Genomic DNA, 19,302 nt, shown 5'->3' with positions numbered 1-19,302 from the left:
TGTGGGAAAAACACTGCTCTGAAATTGACAGCCAATAGGACCAAGAATCAATTAATTTTGTTAGTACATATGTACCACAAAAGTATGGTTTATAAGAAGTCGTGTTGGGGGCCCCAGTCTCATAAACTCTTACAATGCTAACTGGCAATGATAAAATAATTGCTATAACGTTTTAAAAAAACTTTATCATAGTTCATTTAGTTATTTATAGTTGCAGAATTAAACAGTGTATTGACATGTGCACAAAATGAGCATTAATTGGGTGAAGAGCAGAAGGTTGTGGGGTGTTGTTTAGTGGTCAAGTAGTATTCTGGCTTATCCCCACATGGTGAAATAGGTATATGAAGGACCTTTGTGTCTGAGTTTTTATGGCAAGAAAATAATTTTTTTAAAAATTCATTTTATTGAAGTATAGTTGATTTACAGTGTTGTCAATTTCTGCTGTACAGCAAAGTGACTCAGATATACTACTTTTTCATACTATTTTCCATTATGGTGTATCACAGGATATTTAGTTCCCTGTGCTATACAGTAAGACCTTGTTGTTTATCCATCCTATATATACTAGTTTGCATCTAATCCCAAACTCCCAATCCTTTCCTGCCCGACCCCCCTCCCCCTTTGCAACCACAAGTCTGTTCTTTATGTCTGAGTCTGTTTCATAGATATGTTCATTTGTGTCATATTTTAGATTGCTATAACCTGTCTTTTAATCAAATCGTGCAAAAATATAATTAGAGGTTTTCAGTTCAGCCCTTAGGTATGTGAACTGTCCATCAAGGGGGCAGTGATGAGTTTTTCTTAGTATGAAGATGTGACTAGAATTCAAGCTATTTCAGTGAGACTATATTGACCACCAGAATGACAAAACCTATGGACATGTAAGGAAAGGCAGCTATAGATTTTGGTCCTGAGATGATTTTAAGAACTACTTTGTCTGACATGAAGGCTCAGACCTTCCTTTTTCTTCCCCTTTTTTGGCCCTAAGAGAATCACAGAATTCTGAACCAAATTTTAATGATCAAGTAATGCCTTTAATTACAAAAGAAAAACTGAGGCCAAAACTGTAATTCACAAAAAAGGAAGCAGCCAAGTCATTTAATACAGGGGAATAAAGGTGAGTGGATACAGCTCAAAGAATGCACCATTCCCTGCCACCCCTTCTTTTTGCTACAAGTTGCACCCATCTTTAAAAACACCATCTTTGCCAGATTCAGGAGCAAAGAAATTGCTCAAGTTGGGTTTTCTGCCTCCTTTGTAAGCTGCACGTTTTTAACATGTATTTTAAAACTGTGATGTGAAAAGGCCATAAAACAAGAAGCAAATATGCCACTCTCTGCACATGAAAGCATTATTTTACCAGACATCAGAATATGCACTTAGAATTTTTTCTCACAGTTGTGTTCCTGTGGAGATATACATTTGGTCTTATTCATCTGTTTCTCCTGTAACCCCAAGTACAGTCCCCAACACATGGTGCTGTAAGATATATATTTACATTTTAAAAGTAAATACGTTTTCCATATACTGTTCAGCGCCTAGACTTTTCTGATAAAAGGCACAGTCTCTGAGCCTGTTGTGGTTTCAGAACAGAAACGAAGTATGTGAAAAACAGGTTCCTGGGGCAGGAGTGTGAATATTTGTCTCCCAGCCACGCGAACCCTGGCAGCTGTCTCCGGACCTGAGGTCTCCAAATCGGTGTCCCCGGGCGTGTGACAAGCTCAGGCACTTCCCAGGCTGGCACAGATCGTCCAAGGCGGGCAGCAGCAGTTTTCAGAGACGGCAGGGGCGCGATTCGGGGTGGTCCGTTCAATTGCTAACAGGCCCCCCGCCAGTGGCCGCGTTGCTGGGCCGAGTGCAAAGGCAGCGGGGCTTCCTCGCAAGGGTCGGGCCCAGCAGGTGGGGACTGGAGAACTCTTTGTGAGTCACGGCCAAGCACGACCCGGTCCGTGGGGCTCGCAGCACTGCCGTTTCCTACCCGTTCCTGCCAAAGGCCCGCTTCAGCGCGTCCACGAAGCCCTCGTAATGCGCCAGGATGGGGCTCTCCCTCTCGATGTAGGGGACAACCCACTCCTCGGCCGGCCCACTGAGGCGGCTGATTAAAAACGCCACCTTGAGGGTGTCGTTTGAGAACCTGGCCTCAAAGAACCTCATGTAAGAGACCGCTTGGATCAAAAACTCGGGAAGCCGGGCGGAGTCGCCTTTGAACGTCTCGGGAAAAGCCACCGGACAGGCGGGCGGGCGCACCTGGGCCAGCAGGTTGGCTTTTTCGCACAGGAGCCGCCGCACCTGGTCCATGAGCTCTTTGTTCTCCCTGCGCAGCGCACGGTTCTGGGTCAGCAGGTCCTGCATCATGACCGCCAGCGCGTCCATCACCGCCCGCCGGGCTCCGTCCCTGCCGCCGCGCCGCCGGAAATGCGTGTCGCTCGGGGGCGGGTCCCGGCGGCGGCGCGTCCGGCCTCCGTGGTCCAGGCCGGGCTTATGCCCGAGCGCCGGCAGGCAGCGTCGCCGGGACTACTGGCCGGAAAACCAGCATCCGGGAGGCCTGAAGCAGATGGGCAGCGGCCAGAGAGGAAATTTGGAGTAGACTGGGGACCGAGCCGAGGGACGCAGCGCCGCGCTCGGCGGAGGAAGCTGACGCCGGGGCTACGCACTGGACTTTCCGGTGGGCTCCGTCCGCAACTTCCGTTGGGCTCCGTCCGCGACTTCCGGTAGTCTCCGTCTGCGACTTCCGGTAGGCTCTGTTCGCGGCCGGCGAGCAGGTGCTTAAAACGGAAGTTGTCTGCTCAGGGATCGTGCGTCACTGGGCAGCTGCGGCTTCGGCCGCTCCTCCCGAGCTGCGAAGCAGTCGTAGAGTTTTTTGAAGTTCCATATTCCTGGATGTTCGCATGTTACGCTCAAGGCTTCACAGCCACGAGGAGGCAGTTCTAATGAAGCCCTCTGTGCCTGCAGAGTAGACCATCCCTTGGGGCTTCCAACTTGACGGAACAAGGAGCATCTCTCCTATCCGGAGTGCCTCCCAGGTGCCAGACGCCTTATCCTATCTCATCTAAGTCTCCCGACTCTGTGAAGCCCATGCTGGGTTTCTGGTTTGTTTGTTTGTTTTTGTTTTCCTGAGGACACAAGCAGCTCAGAGAGTATACAAATTTATTCTGGCTACAAAGTCGGTGGTACGTTGGTGAAGGCTTCCTGAGTGCCAGGTGATTGAGGATGAACTTAAACTTAAGGTGGCGGCAGCGTCTGTAGATTGGAAGGGGCCCTGTTGAGATGAACGCCATCTGTATTTACAAGAATGAGAGGAACAGATTCCATCTGGTCCAATTCAGCCACCGTTTACTGGCGCTGGCTGTGAGCTCTGCTTCTCTACTGTAATTAGGCTCTGCTCTGACCTCCTTCCTATCTAACCAGTCTCCTATTTTTTCCATCAGTGTGATGTGCTAGGTAAAGAAAACTTCAGCCTTTGTGTGTGTGTGTGTGTGTGTGTGTGTGTGTGTGTGTCTGCAACCAGCGAGTCGTTAAGCACGTTGTCTACCAAGAACCACTCTCAGGCTCTGGGACTTCAGCTATGTCCCACTGTTTCCATATTTGAGGCGCTCAAAGATTGACCCCGAGGATCCTCCCATGCCAGAACCACCCGAGGTGAAACTGTGGGGAGGAAATTTCAGGAGGAGGTATTGCTGTGTGGTTCAGTGACTAAGAAACCCAAATAGCATATCTTGATGAGTAGTTACATTTACGTTTAAGAATATAATATTTGACATTTTAGAAATGAGAAGTGATAACTTTTTGCCAGAATCCTCCGTTTGTCATTTACATGGAGATGGTAGGTTTTGATTCTGGCTTTTGATCGATGTACTTTTATTTGGTATTTTACTGTTGGAGACTAGTTTGTATTAATAAAATAATGTTTCCTAATAAAGCTGCAGGTCATAAATTGTGCTAAAACACTTTCAAAAACAAAGTACAAAAGTACTTGAGATCAGTTAATTAAAATGTATGTACCTCAAGAAAGAAGAAAGTCAAATAACAAAAAAGTGGTTATCTTTGGGTGGTAAAATTTTTATTTTATATGTCTGCATTTTTGAAGTGACTATTGATTTTACAATAAAAACAAAATTTATTAAAAATGAAAGAAAACAGGAAATATAAAAGAAATGCTTTCTATTTTTAACACATTAGTTATCTAAAGGGAATTTTGGAAAGCACAGAGGATGAATGCCTAGCTTAACTGAGACTGCATTTCAGATCTCAGGCTTAATCTGAAAACACGTAGTATTCTTCAGTTCCTTTTTAGCTAGAAATTATTATTATTATTTTGCCAAGGAAAAAGATAACATGTCATCATATTCAGTTCATCTAAAAAAAGGAAAGCCATTTACTGAGTCGCTATAACTTATGGAATTTCTCTGGAGCTGCAGAGAGAGTATCAAAATGTCGTTTAAGGTTTCAGAGCCAAAATGAACTCTTAGTTTGTCCTCAGTATAAGAAATACAAAATTTATGAACCCAAATACAAGACTGGGCAGTCAGCTCAAAACACTGAGGATGTGCTTTCCACTAACTAGTAATACCGCATACATTCTTATGCACATATCATATGTTACAGTATACATTTTTTAAAAAAAACATGTTGCCAGATATATGATAGGTCATCTGGTCCAGAGCTTTTCTGTGCTGGGAGTTCTAGTTTTTTGTTGTTGTTTTTTAATCACTGGTTTAATCTCTTTACTTGTTATAGGTCTGTGCAGTTTTTCTATTCCTTCTTGAGTCAGTTTCGGTAATTTGTGTGTTTCTAGGACATTTTTCAATTTCATTTAATTTATTGGTGAACAATTATTCATAGCATTCTTTTATTTTTATTTGTGTAAAGTTGGTTGTAATGTCCCCATTTTCATTTCTGATTTTAGTTATTTGCATCTTCTTTTTTCTTTCTCAGTCTAGTTAAAGTTTGTCTGTCAATTTTGTTGATTTTTTCCTAAGAACAGACATTTGGTTTCATTGATTCTCTATTTCACTTATCTCTGTTCTAATCCTTATTATTTCCTTCCTTCTGCTAGCTTTGGGTTTAATTTGCTCTTCTTTTTCTAGTTCCCTAAAGTGTATATGGACCAAACTGGGTCCCCTCAAAATTCATATGTTGAAGCCCTGATCTTCAATGTGACTGTATTTGAAAATAAGGCATTTCAGGGAGGCAATTAAGGTTAAATGAGGTCATAAGGGTGGTTCTGTTTCTCTGAAGAACCCTGACTAATACATTCTTCTTTTAGTCATTTCTAATTCTTCTTTAATCAAGGGTATATTCATGGATATATTCTATAGAAAACTATCTTTCAAGTGTATACTACCAAAAAAAAAATCCTATGACAAATAAGAACCAGGACCATGAATTTTTTGTATGTCTGTGGTTCTGTGCATTCTCAAGATGTTTTAAAAGGCTTAAGAGAGCACAGGGAGATCAGCTCGGTGCTTTGTGACCGCCTGGAGGGGTGGGATAGGGAGGGTGGGAGGGAGGGAGACGCAAGCGGGAAGAGATATGGGAATGTATGTGTATATATAACTGATTCATTTTGTTGTGAAGTTGAAACTAACATACCATTGTAAAGCAATTATACTCCAATAAAGATGTTAAAAAAAAAAAAAGGCTTAAGAGAAAATACATTGAATGATGGTACACACCTGCTTTGGACAGAGTTGTAGTGGAGGATGTTAAATTTATTAAATTTATTAAATTTGGGGTGGGGGGTGAGTCTTGCCACTGTGGGACTTGCAAGTCCAAAACCTGTAGGGCAACCTGGCAGGCTGGAGATTCAGGGAAGAGTTGATGTTGCAGTTCTGAGTCTGAGATAAAAGTGCAGGCAGAATTTCTGTGTTGTCGTCTGGAGACAGAACTCTTTCTTTGGGAAACTTCAGCGTTTGCTCATAAGGCCTTCAACTGATTGAATGAGGCCCACCTGTGTCATGGAGGGTAATCTGCTCACTTTATTTTACTTTTTTTTAAAGAATATTTTTTAAAAATTATTTATTTATTTTTGGCCATGTTGGGTCTTCGTTGCTGTGTGCGGGCTTTCTCTAGTTGTGGCGAGCAGGGGCTACTCTTCGTTTTGGTGTGCGTTTTTCTCATTGTGGTGGCTTCTCTTGTTGCAGAGCACGGGCTCTAGGCATGCAGGTTTCAGTAGCTGTGGCACACAGGCTCAGTAGTTGTGGCTCGCGGGCTCTAGAGCACAGGCTCAGTAGTTGTGGCGCACGGGCTTAGTTGCTCCGCGGCATGTGGGATCTTCCTGGACCAGGGCTCGAGCCCGTGTCCCCTGCACTGGCAGGCACCACCAGTGTGCCACCAGGGAAGCCCTCTGCTCACTGTAAAGTCAATGATTCTAAATGTCAATCACATCCAAAAAATACCTTCACAGCAACTTGAAAAACAGATGTTTGACCAAACAGTTAGTCACCATAATCTTGCCAGGTTGACACATAAAATCAGCTATGTAGAAATTTGATCATTTTAGAATAAAACTTGAAGACATTTGAAGAAATGGCCTAAACAAAAGTGAGTGAGTGTGAGAGAACTCATCTGAACATTGTTTTTTATTTGACTCACAATTCTTGTAAAAAAGAAGTTAAATCAGGAATATTTCAAAATAGTTACTTCCTTTAGGCAAGTAAATGCAGAACCATGTCCCTATCTGTGTGGGGTTAATCAGAGTATATTTCAAACTGCTGAAAGCAGTTATGACAAAGGACAGTGTGACTGTCTAATAAATGTTGTTTTTGTTGTCCAGCATGTATCTTTGTCACTTGTTTGCTCTCTGGGGGAATCATTTACAGTGACTCAAACTGTGAGTCAGGAAGTGAGATGTCCCCTGATGTCACACTAAAAAGACTTGTGAGACACATACTACAGGGGCTTGATGAACGGATAACCTGTGGAATTGAAATAGCATTTTAAATGGGTATAATTTTCTTGCAGATATCCTTAGGAGATAGTCCTACTGCCTCCTGGAATGAATGGGCTTTGTTTTGACGTGGGCCCCATACTAAGGTAACAGTCTCTTTTGGTAATTTGTCAGCGTGTCTGGAACCCCAGCTATATTCACCAACCTTTATAGATTTGTTAGGGGAATCAATTGAGTAATGCATGTGAAAGCATTTTGGAAGCGATCAAAAATTAGAAAGTTGATGATACAAGTAAGACAATGTCTTTACCAAAGCGATTATAAATGTCAGAGTATTTATCAGAGACCATTTGTTGGTTTCAAAGCTTTATACAATATTTAAATGAACTTTGGCATTTTTGGTGGGAGGGATGGTTTTATTGAATTTTCAGAGCTTTCCGTGAGGGAAGCAAAGCATTAAGGAATTCACTGAATTCAAGATATTAATAGCAGAGGCAATAATATGGCTTATATGACTATCAGCTCAACAAGGTTAAGTGGTCCTTTAAAGGACAGAATTATGTGTCAGATTGTCCTAGGTACTAGGACACAACAGTGAATAAAAACAGATACAGTTGCTGCTATTCTGGAGCTCGTGATCCTTGATTAAAGAAAACTGGGGCAGCATAGTAAAAGAAAAATTATGACAGGGCACCCCAGTTGATACTGTATAGTCAGAGAAGTGGGCCTTGAAGAAAGGGCACTTAAGTTGAAATCTGAAGGACATGAAGGCATTAACTAGGGAGGAGATGGGGATTTTCACAAAGGCAATCGACAAAGTCTCTGGTGTCAGAGGAAGTATGGTATATTTGAAGACAAAAATCCCAGCGTATCTAGAGCACAGAGTGAAAGGGAAAACAGTACAAGATAGGGCTGGAGAAGGAGGCGGTGACTAGACAGTGCAGGTGCCCAGTGGGCTACATTACAAATCTTGGTCTTCACCCTAAGAACAATAGAAAGCCATTGAAGTTTTAATTAATAGGGCACATGATTATTTGTTTTGAAGAGATTACTCTGGCTGTAGTTGGGGTCAGAGCAGATGTGAGGAGACCAACCAAAAGGCTGTTACAATTGTCCAAGCAAGGGATGATGGTAGCTTGGATTTGCAGAGTAGCAGGTGAAAAGAGAGAAGCAGACAGCTTTGGGAATTCTATAAGGGGTCACATGGACAAGATGTAGGGATGCATTGCATGCAGCAAAGGAAAAGCTTGGTGACTTCATTTACTAAGATAGGAAATGCTGGAAGAGGATCATAGGTTTATCTTGGACATGTTGAGCCTGCCATTACTAATAACTGTAACCTTCCTTAATGTCAATTCCAACCACCCTATTACCACCAGTGCTTATGTGTCCATCTCACTCTCTTTAGTACCCCTACTCCAATGTTGCTTTTCCCACCAGTACCTATAATCTATTGATCTCTCATGGTTTCATGGGTTCTCACTCTTTTCTCATCTCATTGACCGCTTTATTTAATTTCTGTTCCTTCTGTAGTATCGTTATCATCACCTCTTTGCATACGTGCTCGACTCCCTTGACCTTCTGTTGCTTCATTCTCTCTTCTTGGAGAAAACACAATCCTACTTAAATTCAGTTCTCTACTTGCTCCTTACCTGCCCTCATTCTGGAGAAAAACACAAAGCCATGCGGAATGGGCTCAATTTATATGAGCATTAATATCAGACATACCCATAATGCTGCCTGAAAATCATACTGGCTTTCACTAGTACTCACTCTTCAGCTCTCCTTGGTGATTGTTTCACACCTACCACACCTCAAATCTTTCTTCTCCAGTTCTCACTCTAAGCGGATGAGCTTGCATCCCGCCGCACTGAGAAGCAGCAGTGATCAGAAGAGAATGTCCATGAACTCTCGCCATCACATCTACCCGCCTGTAGGTGTCTGTAATCATTTCTTGTGCCTTTTCTTCTCTCATTACAGAGGAACTAAGCTTACCCTAGCAAAGGCTAACCTCTTCACTTGTGGTCCCATTTCCTCCTAGGATGGGACCACCCAAGGGCAAGGGCAACACTCAGAAATTCTCTCCTCTCTCCCCTGCATCGTCACTCTTCTCTTCCACCAAAATCTTCTCTTGACCTCACTTTTCTCTCTGGCTAATGTCCATTTTCTTTCCTCCTCTTAACAGGGAAACTCCGCAAATGAGTTGTTTGTATTCACTGTCTCTGTATTATCTCCTCTAATTCAACATCCACTTTAATCAGACTTTCATACTTGGTACTTTACTCATCCTGAATGTATCAAGGTCACTGTGACCTCCATGTCAATTTCAACCCTTATTTTATTGGACCCATTGGTAGCATTTAATATCAATGCCAGAGATCAGTTTGATAGCAAATCACTCTTTCCGCCTTGAGACTGTCTTCTCTTGGTTTTCAAGTGTCACATTCTCTTGGTTTTACTCCCGCCCCCCGGATGCCCCTCCCCGTCTTCTTTCCGTGTTCTTCCTCACCTCCCTGTGTGCCTGGATCTCATTTCTTGGACCTCTCCTCTACCTCCACTTCTTTAGTGATCTTGTCCAGGTGTGTGGACTTAAGTACCATGTATAGATCTGAAAACTCCCTAGTTTTTATCTCCAGCCTAGACCTCTCCCTGAGCTCTAGGCTTGTATATCCAGCTGGTTACTTAAGAGCTCCTCTTGGATGTCTAATGCATGTCTCAGATTTAACATGTTCCCAAGGGAGTTTCTGCTCCTCGTTTCTGGACCTGCTCCTTCTGAAGTTTTCTCCATCTGAGAAAACGGAAACGTCATCTTTCTAGTCACCCTGGCCAAAACCCCAGGGGTTATCCTTGACTTCCGTTTTTCTTCTCAAACACGATATCCAACCATCAGCAGATTCTCTTGGCTCCATCTTCAAAATGTGTATGGAATCTGATCACCTTGTACCAGTTTCACAGCTAATACTTGGTCAGAGCCGCCAAAAGTCAATCCAGCCCGTTGGATTACCGTGCCGGCCTCTAACTGGGCCCCCTACTTCTACTCCCAGCCCCACGCCCAGAGCAGCATTTTAAAAACACAAGTCAGATCGTGGCATTCCTCTGCTCAGAACCCTCCAGTGGCTTCACATTTCTTCAGAGTAAGAGCCAGAATCCTTACAGTCGCCTCCCAGGCCCTATGCAGTGTAGGCTTCCTGTTAACATTCTGATCTATCTCCCTGCTTTTCCCTTGTTCTCTCAGCCTGACCCACGTGGTGTCATCACTGTTTCTCGAGGGTGCCGTGCACATTGCCAGTTACAGGATTTTGCACCTTTTGTTCCCTCTGCTCAGATGTCCACTTTCGTTGCTGCTTTACCCTTTTCAGGCTTTTTCTCAAACATCACCTTCTCAGCGAGGCCTTGTCTGATCACACTAAATAGCGTGTGTTCCGTCTTCTTCCCAACACTCCCTATCCCCTTCTCCCACTTGGTTTTTCTCCATAGCATTCATCATGGTGAAAAATACCTGCTTTTATATATTTGTACTTTTGTTCCTCGCTCCCCAAAGAGAATTGAAGCGTGATGAGGACAGGAGCTCTGTCTGCTTTGTTCACTGTTGTATCATCAGTTCCTGGAACAGTGCTCGACCTATAGTAGATTCTCAGTATTTGTTAAAAGCGTGGATTAATGAATCCAAGTGCATATAGTGAGTGGGCAACTCGGTCTTTGAGTCTGGAGCTCAGAGGAGAGGTTTTCACTGGGGAAGCATGTTTGGGGCTCGTTGGCATAGAGATATAGGGTGACCATGTATTCAAGTTGGCCCTGAACAGTCTGGGCATAATTGCTAATAGTACCCCTCCTTTACTCTGAAAAAATGCTCTGGTTTGAATGATAAATTGTAGAGTTCTCCTAAAAATTCATGGTAGCTGAAACCGTAGGACTGGATGGCATTGCCTGGAGAAAGCCTATAAAGTAAAACGAGAAGAGGATCTAGAAAGAGCCCTTAGGTTCTCTAACTTTTAACGGCTCATAGAGGAGGGAGGAGTCTGACGAGGAGACTGAGAGGGAGCAGTCAGACAAGGAGGAGAAAAACCAGACGCACAAAAGCTAAGAAAAGAGAGTAGTTCAAAAAGGAAAGCGAGAGGTCAATAGAGTCAAAGTCTCCTGAGAGGTGGAATAAGATGAGGACTGAGAGATACCCATTAGATGCTTAGAAGTCAGTGATAGGCCTTAGATGCTCAGTAATAGGCCTTTTGGTGGAGTGATTAGGGCAGAAACCAGACATGCAATGGTGGGAGGAGAAATGAGGAAGACGGCAAGTTATAGAAAATCCCGTTCCTTTGGTTGTAAATATAGGAGAGAATGGGCACATTCTGGATTACCCATTGAGCAGACTGAGTATGTGCTTAAGACAAAGCTCGTAGCAGAGTAGGAGCAGCAAAACAACGAATGTGGAAAGAATTTAGTACTTGACAATTGGAAACAATGAACTAAAGGAGTCGTTACCAAAAACTCGCAGTTCTATCGGGCTTTCTGGGCGTTGTTTTACTGTTTGCTTTACATGTGGGAAAGAGTACCTCAGTACTTAGTCCTCTGAGTGATCTGACCTGGCCCGGAATGTGGTCACAGTGGAAGTGGGTGTGGCACTGAGAGAGCGTGTTTTCTCTTTCTGTTTGGAAGAGGTTCGAGCTGAAATGTCGATGGGCAGGATCCAGATGAGAGGCACCAGCAGAGCAAACAGGAGAGGGGAGAGAGAACTGATGGTGGCATTTTACCTGGGAAGGTGGGAGGGGCGTGGGATCTGAGCATGATGGGAAGAGTGGCCGGAGGTGGGTTGAGGGGTACATGTCTGCTGTAACTGGAGGGAAGAAGGAGGGGCTGGGCACACATACAGCTGGGTTTGGCCAGATGGATGTGGGAGGAGAGGGCATTGCTGTGTGGGGTCTTCAACGTGCCCGAGAAGGAGGAAGGACCACCTGTGAGTGCGGGAGATGCCTGTCTGGGGCTTAGAGCAGTTACAAGAGTGACAGAGTCACCGACAGAGGAAACAATGTTAAGGGCTCTTTTGAGGTTGGTGATCATGAATCATCGGCCGACATGTCTTCAGTTACCTAGGTGATTACAGGAAATGATAGGCTTTTTCTCTGATGGAGCAAAGGTCACCGAGAGAAAAGTATTTAAGAGTGATGTTGCCTTCAACGACCAAATACCCAGTTCTTTTTCTGTGATGTCATGAGTCAACATATATGCGTGGGAAAAGGTAGGGATCATTTGGAGAAACATGCTCTGGAGACAGTCTGTTCTGTTTCTCCTTCAGGAATGAGTGAGGCTGAGTAAAACTGAGGTTTTCCTCAGATAAAGTTCCCACCAGACTGGGTGGGAGTCAGGACGCCTGAGCCCTGGTCCTGCCAGAACCATGTTAGCTTCCTTCTCTGGGTTTCAGGTTGCTCACGGAAAAGCTGTCAACAGTCTTATTTTCCTTCCACTTCTAGAATCTGTGAGTCTATGATGTTCTGTCTCCATATTGTCTGCCTCCAGCAGACAGGCAGGAGTGTAAGTCCTGGACTTCGTTTTGAAATTGGAAGAGTTCTTACAGAATATCTGAGCCTGAATTTGTGCTCCAAGATACTGGCTTTCGAGGGGGCCTGATGAACTTGACCCTTCTTGCCGGGTGGAGCTGTGAACCCATTTTTAGCAGATGAGGCAAAAGAGTCAGGCAGGTGTAGATTAAAACACAGTTTTTATTACTTTACCAGTAATAAATCAGCTTTACCATCTGATACTGGAGAACGTGGCTTAGAGTAGCTTAGACAAATGGGCTTTGTGATACTGAATTCCAAAATGAGGTTCACGCACCCACCAGAGTCACAGGAGCACAGAAATTGCAGACTTGGCCACATCGTCCTTGAGGATGTGATCGCACAGGGAACAGAGGAGGACACAGGCTTCGTGTGGGCAGCCAGCTCCCTAAATAAAGGCAGAGAGAGGAAGGAGTGGAGTCATCAAGTATCAGGTTCTCTCCTCCACTTACCACTCAAGTAAGTTGCTCCTTGTCAGGGGAGAAGTAAGGATGAGGGAGAGAGGGAGCGAAAGAGCAGGATTTATGGGAATGGACAGTAACCTTTCCAAGGTTTATGAAGGTGGAAAGTGTAAATGTAAGCACAAGCAATTGCATGGCAGGGCAGTTTTTTGTTTCTTTTTTCTAATAAATTTATTTATTTATTTTTTATTTTTGGCTGCATTGGGTTTTTTTTTTGTTTTTTGTATTTTTTGGATTAATAGTTAACATTTATTAACATTCGACTCCAATTGCTTCATCTGTTTTTTTATAAGAATATTTTAATTGCAGACATTTCTCCCCTACATATTTTAGTGTGCATCTCTAAAAATGTCTTTTTCTGTTTGCATAACCACAATAACTTTATCACACTTAACAAAATTGACAACAATACCTTATATTATCTAATATCCAGATCATATTCACATTTCCTCAGTTGTCCCAGGATCCAATAAAGGACCCTGCATTGTATTTGGATGTTACATATCCTAAGTCCTTTTTTTCTTTTTTTGAATTTTATTTTATTTTTTTATACAGTCGGTTCTTATTAGTCATCAATTTTATACACATCAGTGTACACATGTCAATCCCAATCACCCGATTCAGCACACCACGACCCTCACCCGCTGCTTTCCCCCCTTGGTGTCCATATGTTTGTTCTCTACATCTGTGTCTCTATTTCTGCCCTGCATACTGGTTCCTCTGTACCATTTTTCTAGGTTCCACATATATGCGTTAATAAACGATATTTGTTTTTCTCTTTCTGACTTACTTCACTCTGTATGACAGTCTCTAGATTCATCCACGTCTCTACAAATGACCCAATTTCATTCCTTTTTATGGCTGAGTAATATTCCATTGTATATATGTACCACATCTTCTTTATCCATTTGTCAGTTGGTGGGCATTTAGGTTGCTTCCATGACCTGGCTTTTGTAAATAGTGCTGCAATGAACACTGGGGTGCATGTGTCTTTTTTTTTTTTTTTAACATCTATATTGGGGTATAATTGCTTTACAATGGTGTGTTAGTTTCTGCTTTATAACAAAGTGAATCAGTCATACATAAACATATGTTCCCATATGTCTTCCCTCTTGTGTCTCCCTCCCTCCCACCCTCCCTATCCCACCCCTCCAGGCTATCACAAAGCACCGAGCCAATATCCCTGTGCCATGCGTCTGCTTCCCACTAGCTATCTACCTTACTACGTTTGTTAGTGTGTATATGTCCATGACTCTCTCTCGCCCTGTCACAGCTCACCCTTCCCCCTCCCTATACCCTCAAGTCTGTTCTCTAGGAGGTCTGCGTCTTTATTCCTGCCTTACCCCTAGGTTCTTCATGGCATTTTTTTTCTTAAATTCCATATATATGTGTTAGCATACGGTATTTGTCTTTTTCTTTCTGACTTACTTCACTCTGTATGACAGACTCTAGGTCTGTCCACCTCATTACAAATAGCTCAATTTCGTTTCTTTTTATGGCTGAGTAATATTCCATTGTATATATGTGCCACATCTTCTTTATCCATTCATCCGATGATGGACACTTCCATCTCCTGGCTATTGTAAATAGAGCTGCAATGAACATTTTGGTACATGACTCTTTTTGAATTATGGTTTTCTTAGGGTATATGCCCAGTAGTGAGATTGCTGGGCCATATGGTAATTCTATTTTTAGTTTTTTAAGGAACCTCCATACTGTTCTCAACAGCAGCTGAACCAATTCACATTCCCACCAGCAGTGCAAGAGGGTTCCCTTTTCTCCACACCCTCTCCAGCATTTGTTCTTTGTAGATTTTCTGATGATGTCCATTCTAACTGGTGTGAGGTGATACCTCATTGTAGTTTTGATTTGCATTTCTCTAATAATTAGTGATGTTAAGCATCTTTTCATGTGCTTCTTGGCCACCGGTATGTCCTCTTTGGAGAAATGTCTATTTAGGTCTTCTGCCCATTTTTAGATTGGGTTGTTTGTTTTCTTAATATTGAGCTGCATGAGCTGTTTATATATTTTGGAGATTAATCCTTTGTCCGTTGATTTGTTTGCAAATATATTTTCCCATTCTGAGGGTTGTCATTTCGTCTTGTCTGCAGCTTTGCAAAAGCTTTGAAGTTTCATTAGGTCCCATTTCTTTATTTTTGTTTTTATTTCCATTACTCTAGGAGGTGGATCAAAAAAGATCTTGCTGTTATTTATGTCAAAGAGTGTTCTTCCTATGTTTTCCTCTAAGAGTTTTATAGTGTCTGGTCTTACATGTCTAATCCATTTTGAGTTTATTTTTGTGTATGGTGTTAGGTAGTGTTCTAATTTCATTATTTTTATTTTTATTTTTTTGCGGTACGCGGGCCTCTCACTGTTGTGGCCTCTCCGGTTGCGGAGCACAGGCTCCGGATGTGCAGGCTCAGCGGCCATGGCTCACGGGCCCAGCCGCTCCGCGGCATGTGGGATCTTCCTAGACCGGGGCACGAACCCGGGTCCCCTGCATCAGCAGGTGGACTCTCAACCACTGCGCCACCAGGGAAGCCCTGTTGGAAGATTTTTAATCACAGTTTCAATTTCATTACTTGTGATTGGTCTGTTAATATTTTCTATTTTTTCCTGGTTCAGTCTTGGAAGGTTATACCTTTCTAAGAATTTGTCCACTTCTTTCAGGTTGTCCATTCTATTGGCATAGCGTTGCTTGTAGTAGTCTCTTAGGATGCTTTGTATTTCTGCGGTGTCTGTTGTAACTTCTCCTTTCTCATTTCTAATTTTGTTGATTTGAGTCCTCTCCCTCTTTTTCTTGATGAGTCTGGCTAATGGTTTATCAACTTTATCTTCTCAAAGAACCAGCTTTTAGTTTTATTGATCTTTGCTATTGTTTTCTTTGTTTCTGTTTCATTTATTTCTGCTCTGATCTTTATGATTTCTTTCCTTTTGCTAACTTTGGGTTTTGTTTGTTCTTCTTTCTCTAGTTCCTTCAGGTTAAGGTTAGATTGTTTATTTGATATTTTTCTTGTTTCTTGAGGTAGGCTTGTATAACTATAAACTTCCCTCTTAGAACTGCTTTTGCTGCATCCCATAGGTTTTGGATCGTCGTGTTGTCATTGTCATTTGTCTCTAGGTATTTTTTGATTTCCTCTTTGACTTCTTTAGTGATCTCTTGGTTATTTAGTAATGTATTGTTTAGCCTCCATGTGTTTGTGTTTTTTACATTTTTTCCCCCTGTAATTGATTTCTGATCTCATAGCATTATGGTCAGAAAAGATGCTTGATGTGATTTCAATTTTCTTAAATTTACTGAGGCTTGATTTGTGACCCAAGATGTGATCTCTCCTGGAGAATGTTCTGTGCGCACTTGAGAAGAAAGTGTAATCTGATGTTTTTGGATGGAATGTCCTATAAATATCAATTAAATGTATCTGGTCTGTTGTGTCATTTAAAGCTTGTGGTTGCTTGTTAATTTTCTGTTTGGATGATCTGTCCATTGGTGTAAGTGAGGTGTTAAAGTTCCCCCCTATTATTGTGTTACTGTTGATTTCCTCTTTTATACCTGTTAGCAGTTGCTTTATGTATTGAGGTGCTCCTATGTTGGGTGCATATATATTTATAATTGTTATATCTTCTTCTTGGATTGATCCCTTGATCATTATGTAGTGTCCTTCCTTGTCTTTTGTAACATTCTTTATTTTAAAGTCTACTTTTTCTGATGTGAGTATTGCCACTCCAGCTTTCGTTTGATTTCCATTTGCATGGAATATCTTTTTCCATCCCCTCACTTTCAGTCTGAATGTGTCCCTAGGTCTGAAGTGGGTCTCTTGCAGACAGCATATATATGGGTCTTGTTTTTGTATCCATTCAGCAAGCCTGTGTCTTTTGGTTGGAGCATTTAATCAGTTCACGTTTAAGGTAATTACCGATATGTATGTTCCTATTACCATTTTCTTAATTGTTTTGGGTTTTTGTAGGTCCTTTTCTTCTCTTGTGTTTCCCACTTAGAGAAGTTCCTTTAGCGTTTGTTGTAGAGGTGGTTTGGTGATGCTGAGTTCTCTTAGCTTTTGCTTGTCTGAAAGCTTTTGATTTCTGCATTGAATCTGAATGAGATCCTTGCCAGGTAGAGTAATCTTGGTTGTGGTTTCTTCCCTTTCATCACTTTAAGTATATCATGCCACTACCTTCTGGCTTGTAGAGTTTCTTCTGAGAAATCAGCTGTTAACCTTATGGGAGTTCCCTTGTATGTTATTTGTCGTTTTTCCCTTGCTGCTTTCAATAATTTTTCTTTGTCTTCATTTTTTGCCAATTTGATTACTATGTGTCTCGGCATGTTTCTCCTTGGGGTTATCCTGTATGGGGCTCTATGCACTTTCTGGACTTGGGTGGCTATTTCCTTTCCCATGTTAGGGAAGTTTTTGACTATAATCTCTTCAAATATTTTCTTGGGTCCTTTCTCTCTTGTCCTTCTGGGACCCCTATAATGCGAATGTTGTTGTGTTTAATGTTGTCCCAGAGGTCTCTTAGGCTGTCTTAATTTCTTTTCATTCTTTTTTCTTTGTTCTGTTCCGCAGCAGTGAATTCCACCATTGTGTCTTCCAGGTCACTTATCCGTTCTTCTGCCTCAGTTATTCTGCTATTGATTCCTTCTAGTGTAGTTTTCATTTCAGTTATTGTGTTGTTTATCTCTGTTTGTTTGTTCTTTAATTCTTCTAGATCTTTGTTAAACATTTCTTGCATCTTCTCGATCTTTGCCTCCATTCTTTTTCTGAGGTCCTGGATCATCTTCACTATCATTATTCTGAATTCTTTTTCTGGAAGGTTGCCTGTCTCCACTTCATTTAGTTGTTTTCCTGGGGTTTTATCTTGTTCCTTCATCTGGTACATAGCCCTCTCCCTTTTCAACTTGTCTATCTTTCTGTGAATGTGTTTTTTGTTCCACAGGCTACAGGATTGTAGTTCTCGCTTCTGCTGTCTGCTCTCTGGTGGATGAGGCTATCTAAGAGGCTTGTGGAAGTTTCCTGATGGCGGGGACTGGTGGTGGGTGGAGCTGGCTGTTGCTCTGATGGGCAGAGCTCAGTAAAACTTTAATCCACTTGTCTGCTGATGGGTGGGGCTGGGTTCCCTCCCTGTTGGTTGGTTGGCCTGAGGCAACCCAACACTGGATCCTACCCGGGCTCTTTGGTGGGGCTAATGGCAGACTCTGGGAGGGCTTACGCCAAGGAGTACATCCCAGAACTTCTGCTGCCAGTGTCCTTGTCCTCACAGTGAGACACAGCCACCCCCTGCCTCTGCAGGAGACCCTCCAATGCTAGCAGGTAGGTCTGGTTCAGTCTCCTGTGGGGTCACTGCTCCTTCCCCTGGGTCCCGATGCACACACTACTTTGTGTGTGCCCTCCAAGAGTGGAGTCTCTGTTTCCTCCACTCCTGTCAAAGTCCTGCAATCAAATCCCGCTAGCCTTCAAAGTCTGATTCTCTAGGAATTCCTCCTCCCGTTGCCGGACCCCCAGCTTGGGAAGCCTGACGTGGGGCTCAGAACCTTCACTCCAGTGGGTGGCCTTCTGTGGTATAAGTGTTCTCCAGTTTGTGAGTCACCCACCCAGCAGTTTGGGATTTGATTTTATTTTGATTGTGCCCCTCCTACCGTCTCATTGTGGCTTCTCCTTTGTCTTTGGATGTGGGGTATCTCTTTTGGTGAGTTCCAGTGTCTTCCTCTCGATGATTGTTCAGCAGTTGTGATTCTGGTGTTGTTGCAAGAGGGAGTGAGAGCACGTCCTTCTACTCCACCATCTTGAACCAATCTCTCTGCATTGTGTCTTCATTGCTGTGCACGGGCTTTCTCTAGTTGTGGCAAGTGGGGGCTACTCTTTGTTGTGCGCAGCTTCTCATTGCGGTGGCTTCTCTTGTTGCGGAGCATGGGCTCTAGGCACGCGGGCTTCAGTAGTTGTGGTCGCGGGCTCAGCAGTTGTGGCTTATGGGCTCTAGAGCGCAGGCTCAGTAGTTGTGGTGTGCGGGCTTAGTTACTCCGCGGCATGTGGGATCTTCCCGGACCAGGATTTGAACCCGTGTCTCCTGCATTGGCAGGCGGATTCTTAACCACTGCACCACCAGGCAAGTCCCAGGGTAGTTTTCATAATATAATACACACATTGTATGTATATGCATGTGTGCAGGGAACGTACAGATTCGGTGGGCAATAACGTTATGTTGTTCAAAAGTACATGTATGTGAAATTATTGGCAGTGTGTCGATTTTCCCTAAGTGTTGGAGTGGCTGTTCATTTAAAATCTCAAATCTCAGGACCAGCGTGAAATGAGTGCTTTTCCATGGACAGAGGCTCATATGTCTGGGTATTTGTCCATTAAGGTTTACCTTTACACATTTTTTTTGCCTGTGATTCTCTAATTTTAAC

The 19,302-nt window shown here is 43.0% G+C and overlaps 2 protein-coding genes across 11 annotated transcripts in view; one reads left to right on the top strand and one right to left on the bottom strand.

The window, feature by feature from the left end:
- Positions 1–1,012: 1,012 nt before the first annotated feature.
- Positions 1,013–2,373, bottom strand: LOC101281757 (protein LDOC1-like). The gene has a single exon (XM_012535273.3). It carries the CDS (start codon positions 2,371–2,373, stop codon positions 1,975–1,977), a length of 399 nt encoding a protein of 132 aa, XP_012390727.1. The 3' UTR covers positions 1,013–1,974.
- Positions 2,374–2,740: 367 nt separating this feature from the next.
- AKAIN1 (A-kinase anchor inhibitor 1) overlaps positions 2,741–19,302 on the top strand; it is an 81,349-nt gene continuing 64,787 nt past the window's right edge. For 6 of the 10 annotated variants that reach the window (XR_004486578.2, XR_007471832.1, XR_007471831.1 and 3 more), the window contains exons 1-2: positions 2,741–3,023; positions 6,964–7,035. The gene's annotated coding sequence lies outside the window, so the exon portion shown is untranslated. The other 4 variants (XR_004486580.2, XM_049698317.1, XR_004486581.2 and 1 more) reach the window with 3 other exon arrangements.

This window comes from Orcinus orca, chromosome 15 (genome assembly GCF_937001465.1).
Source record: "Orcinus orca chromosome 15, mOrcOrc1.1, whole genome shotgun sequence".
NCBI lineage: Eukaryota > Metazoa > Chordata > Mammalia > Artiodactyla > Delphinidae > Orcinus > Orcinus orca.
This window is presented reverse-complemented; position numbering and strand designations above follow the sequence as displayed.

Excerpts from the sequence above, each read along its gene's own strand:
- LOC101281757 (XM_012535273.3), bottom strand. The coding sequence starts at position 2,373 with ATGGACGCGCTGGCGGTCATGATGCAGGACCTGCTGACCCAGAACCGT.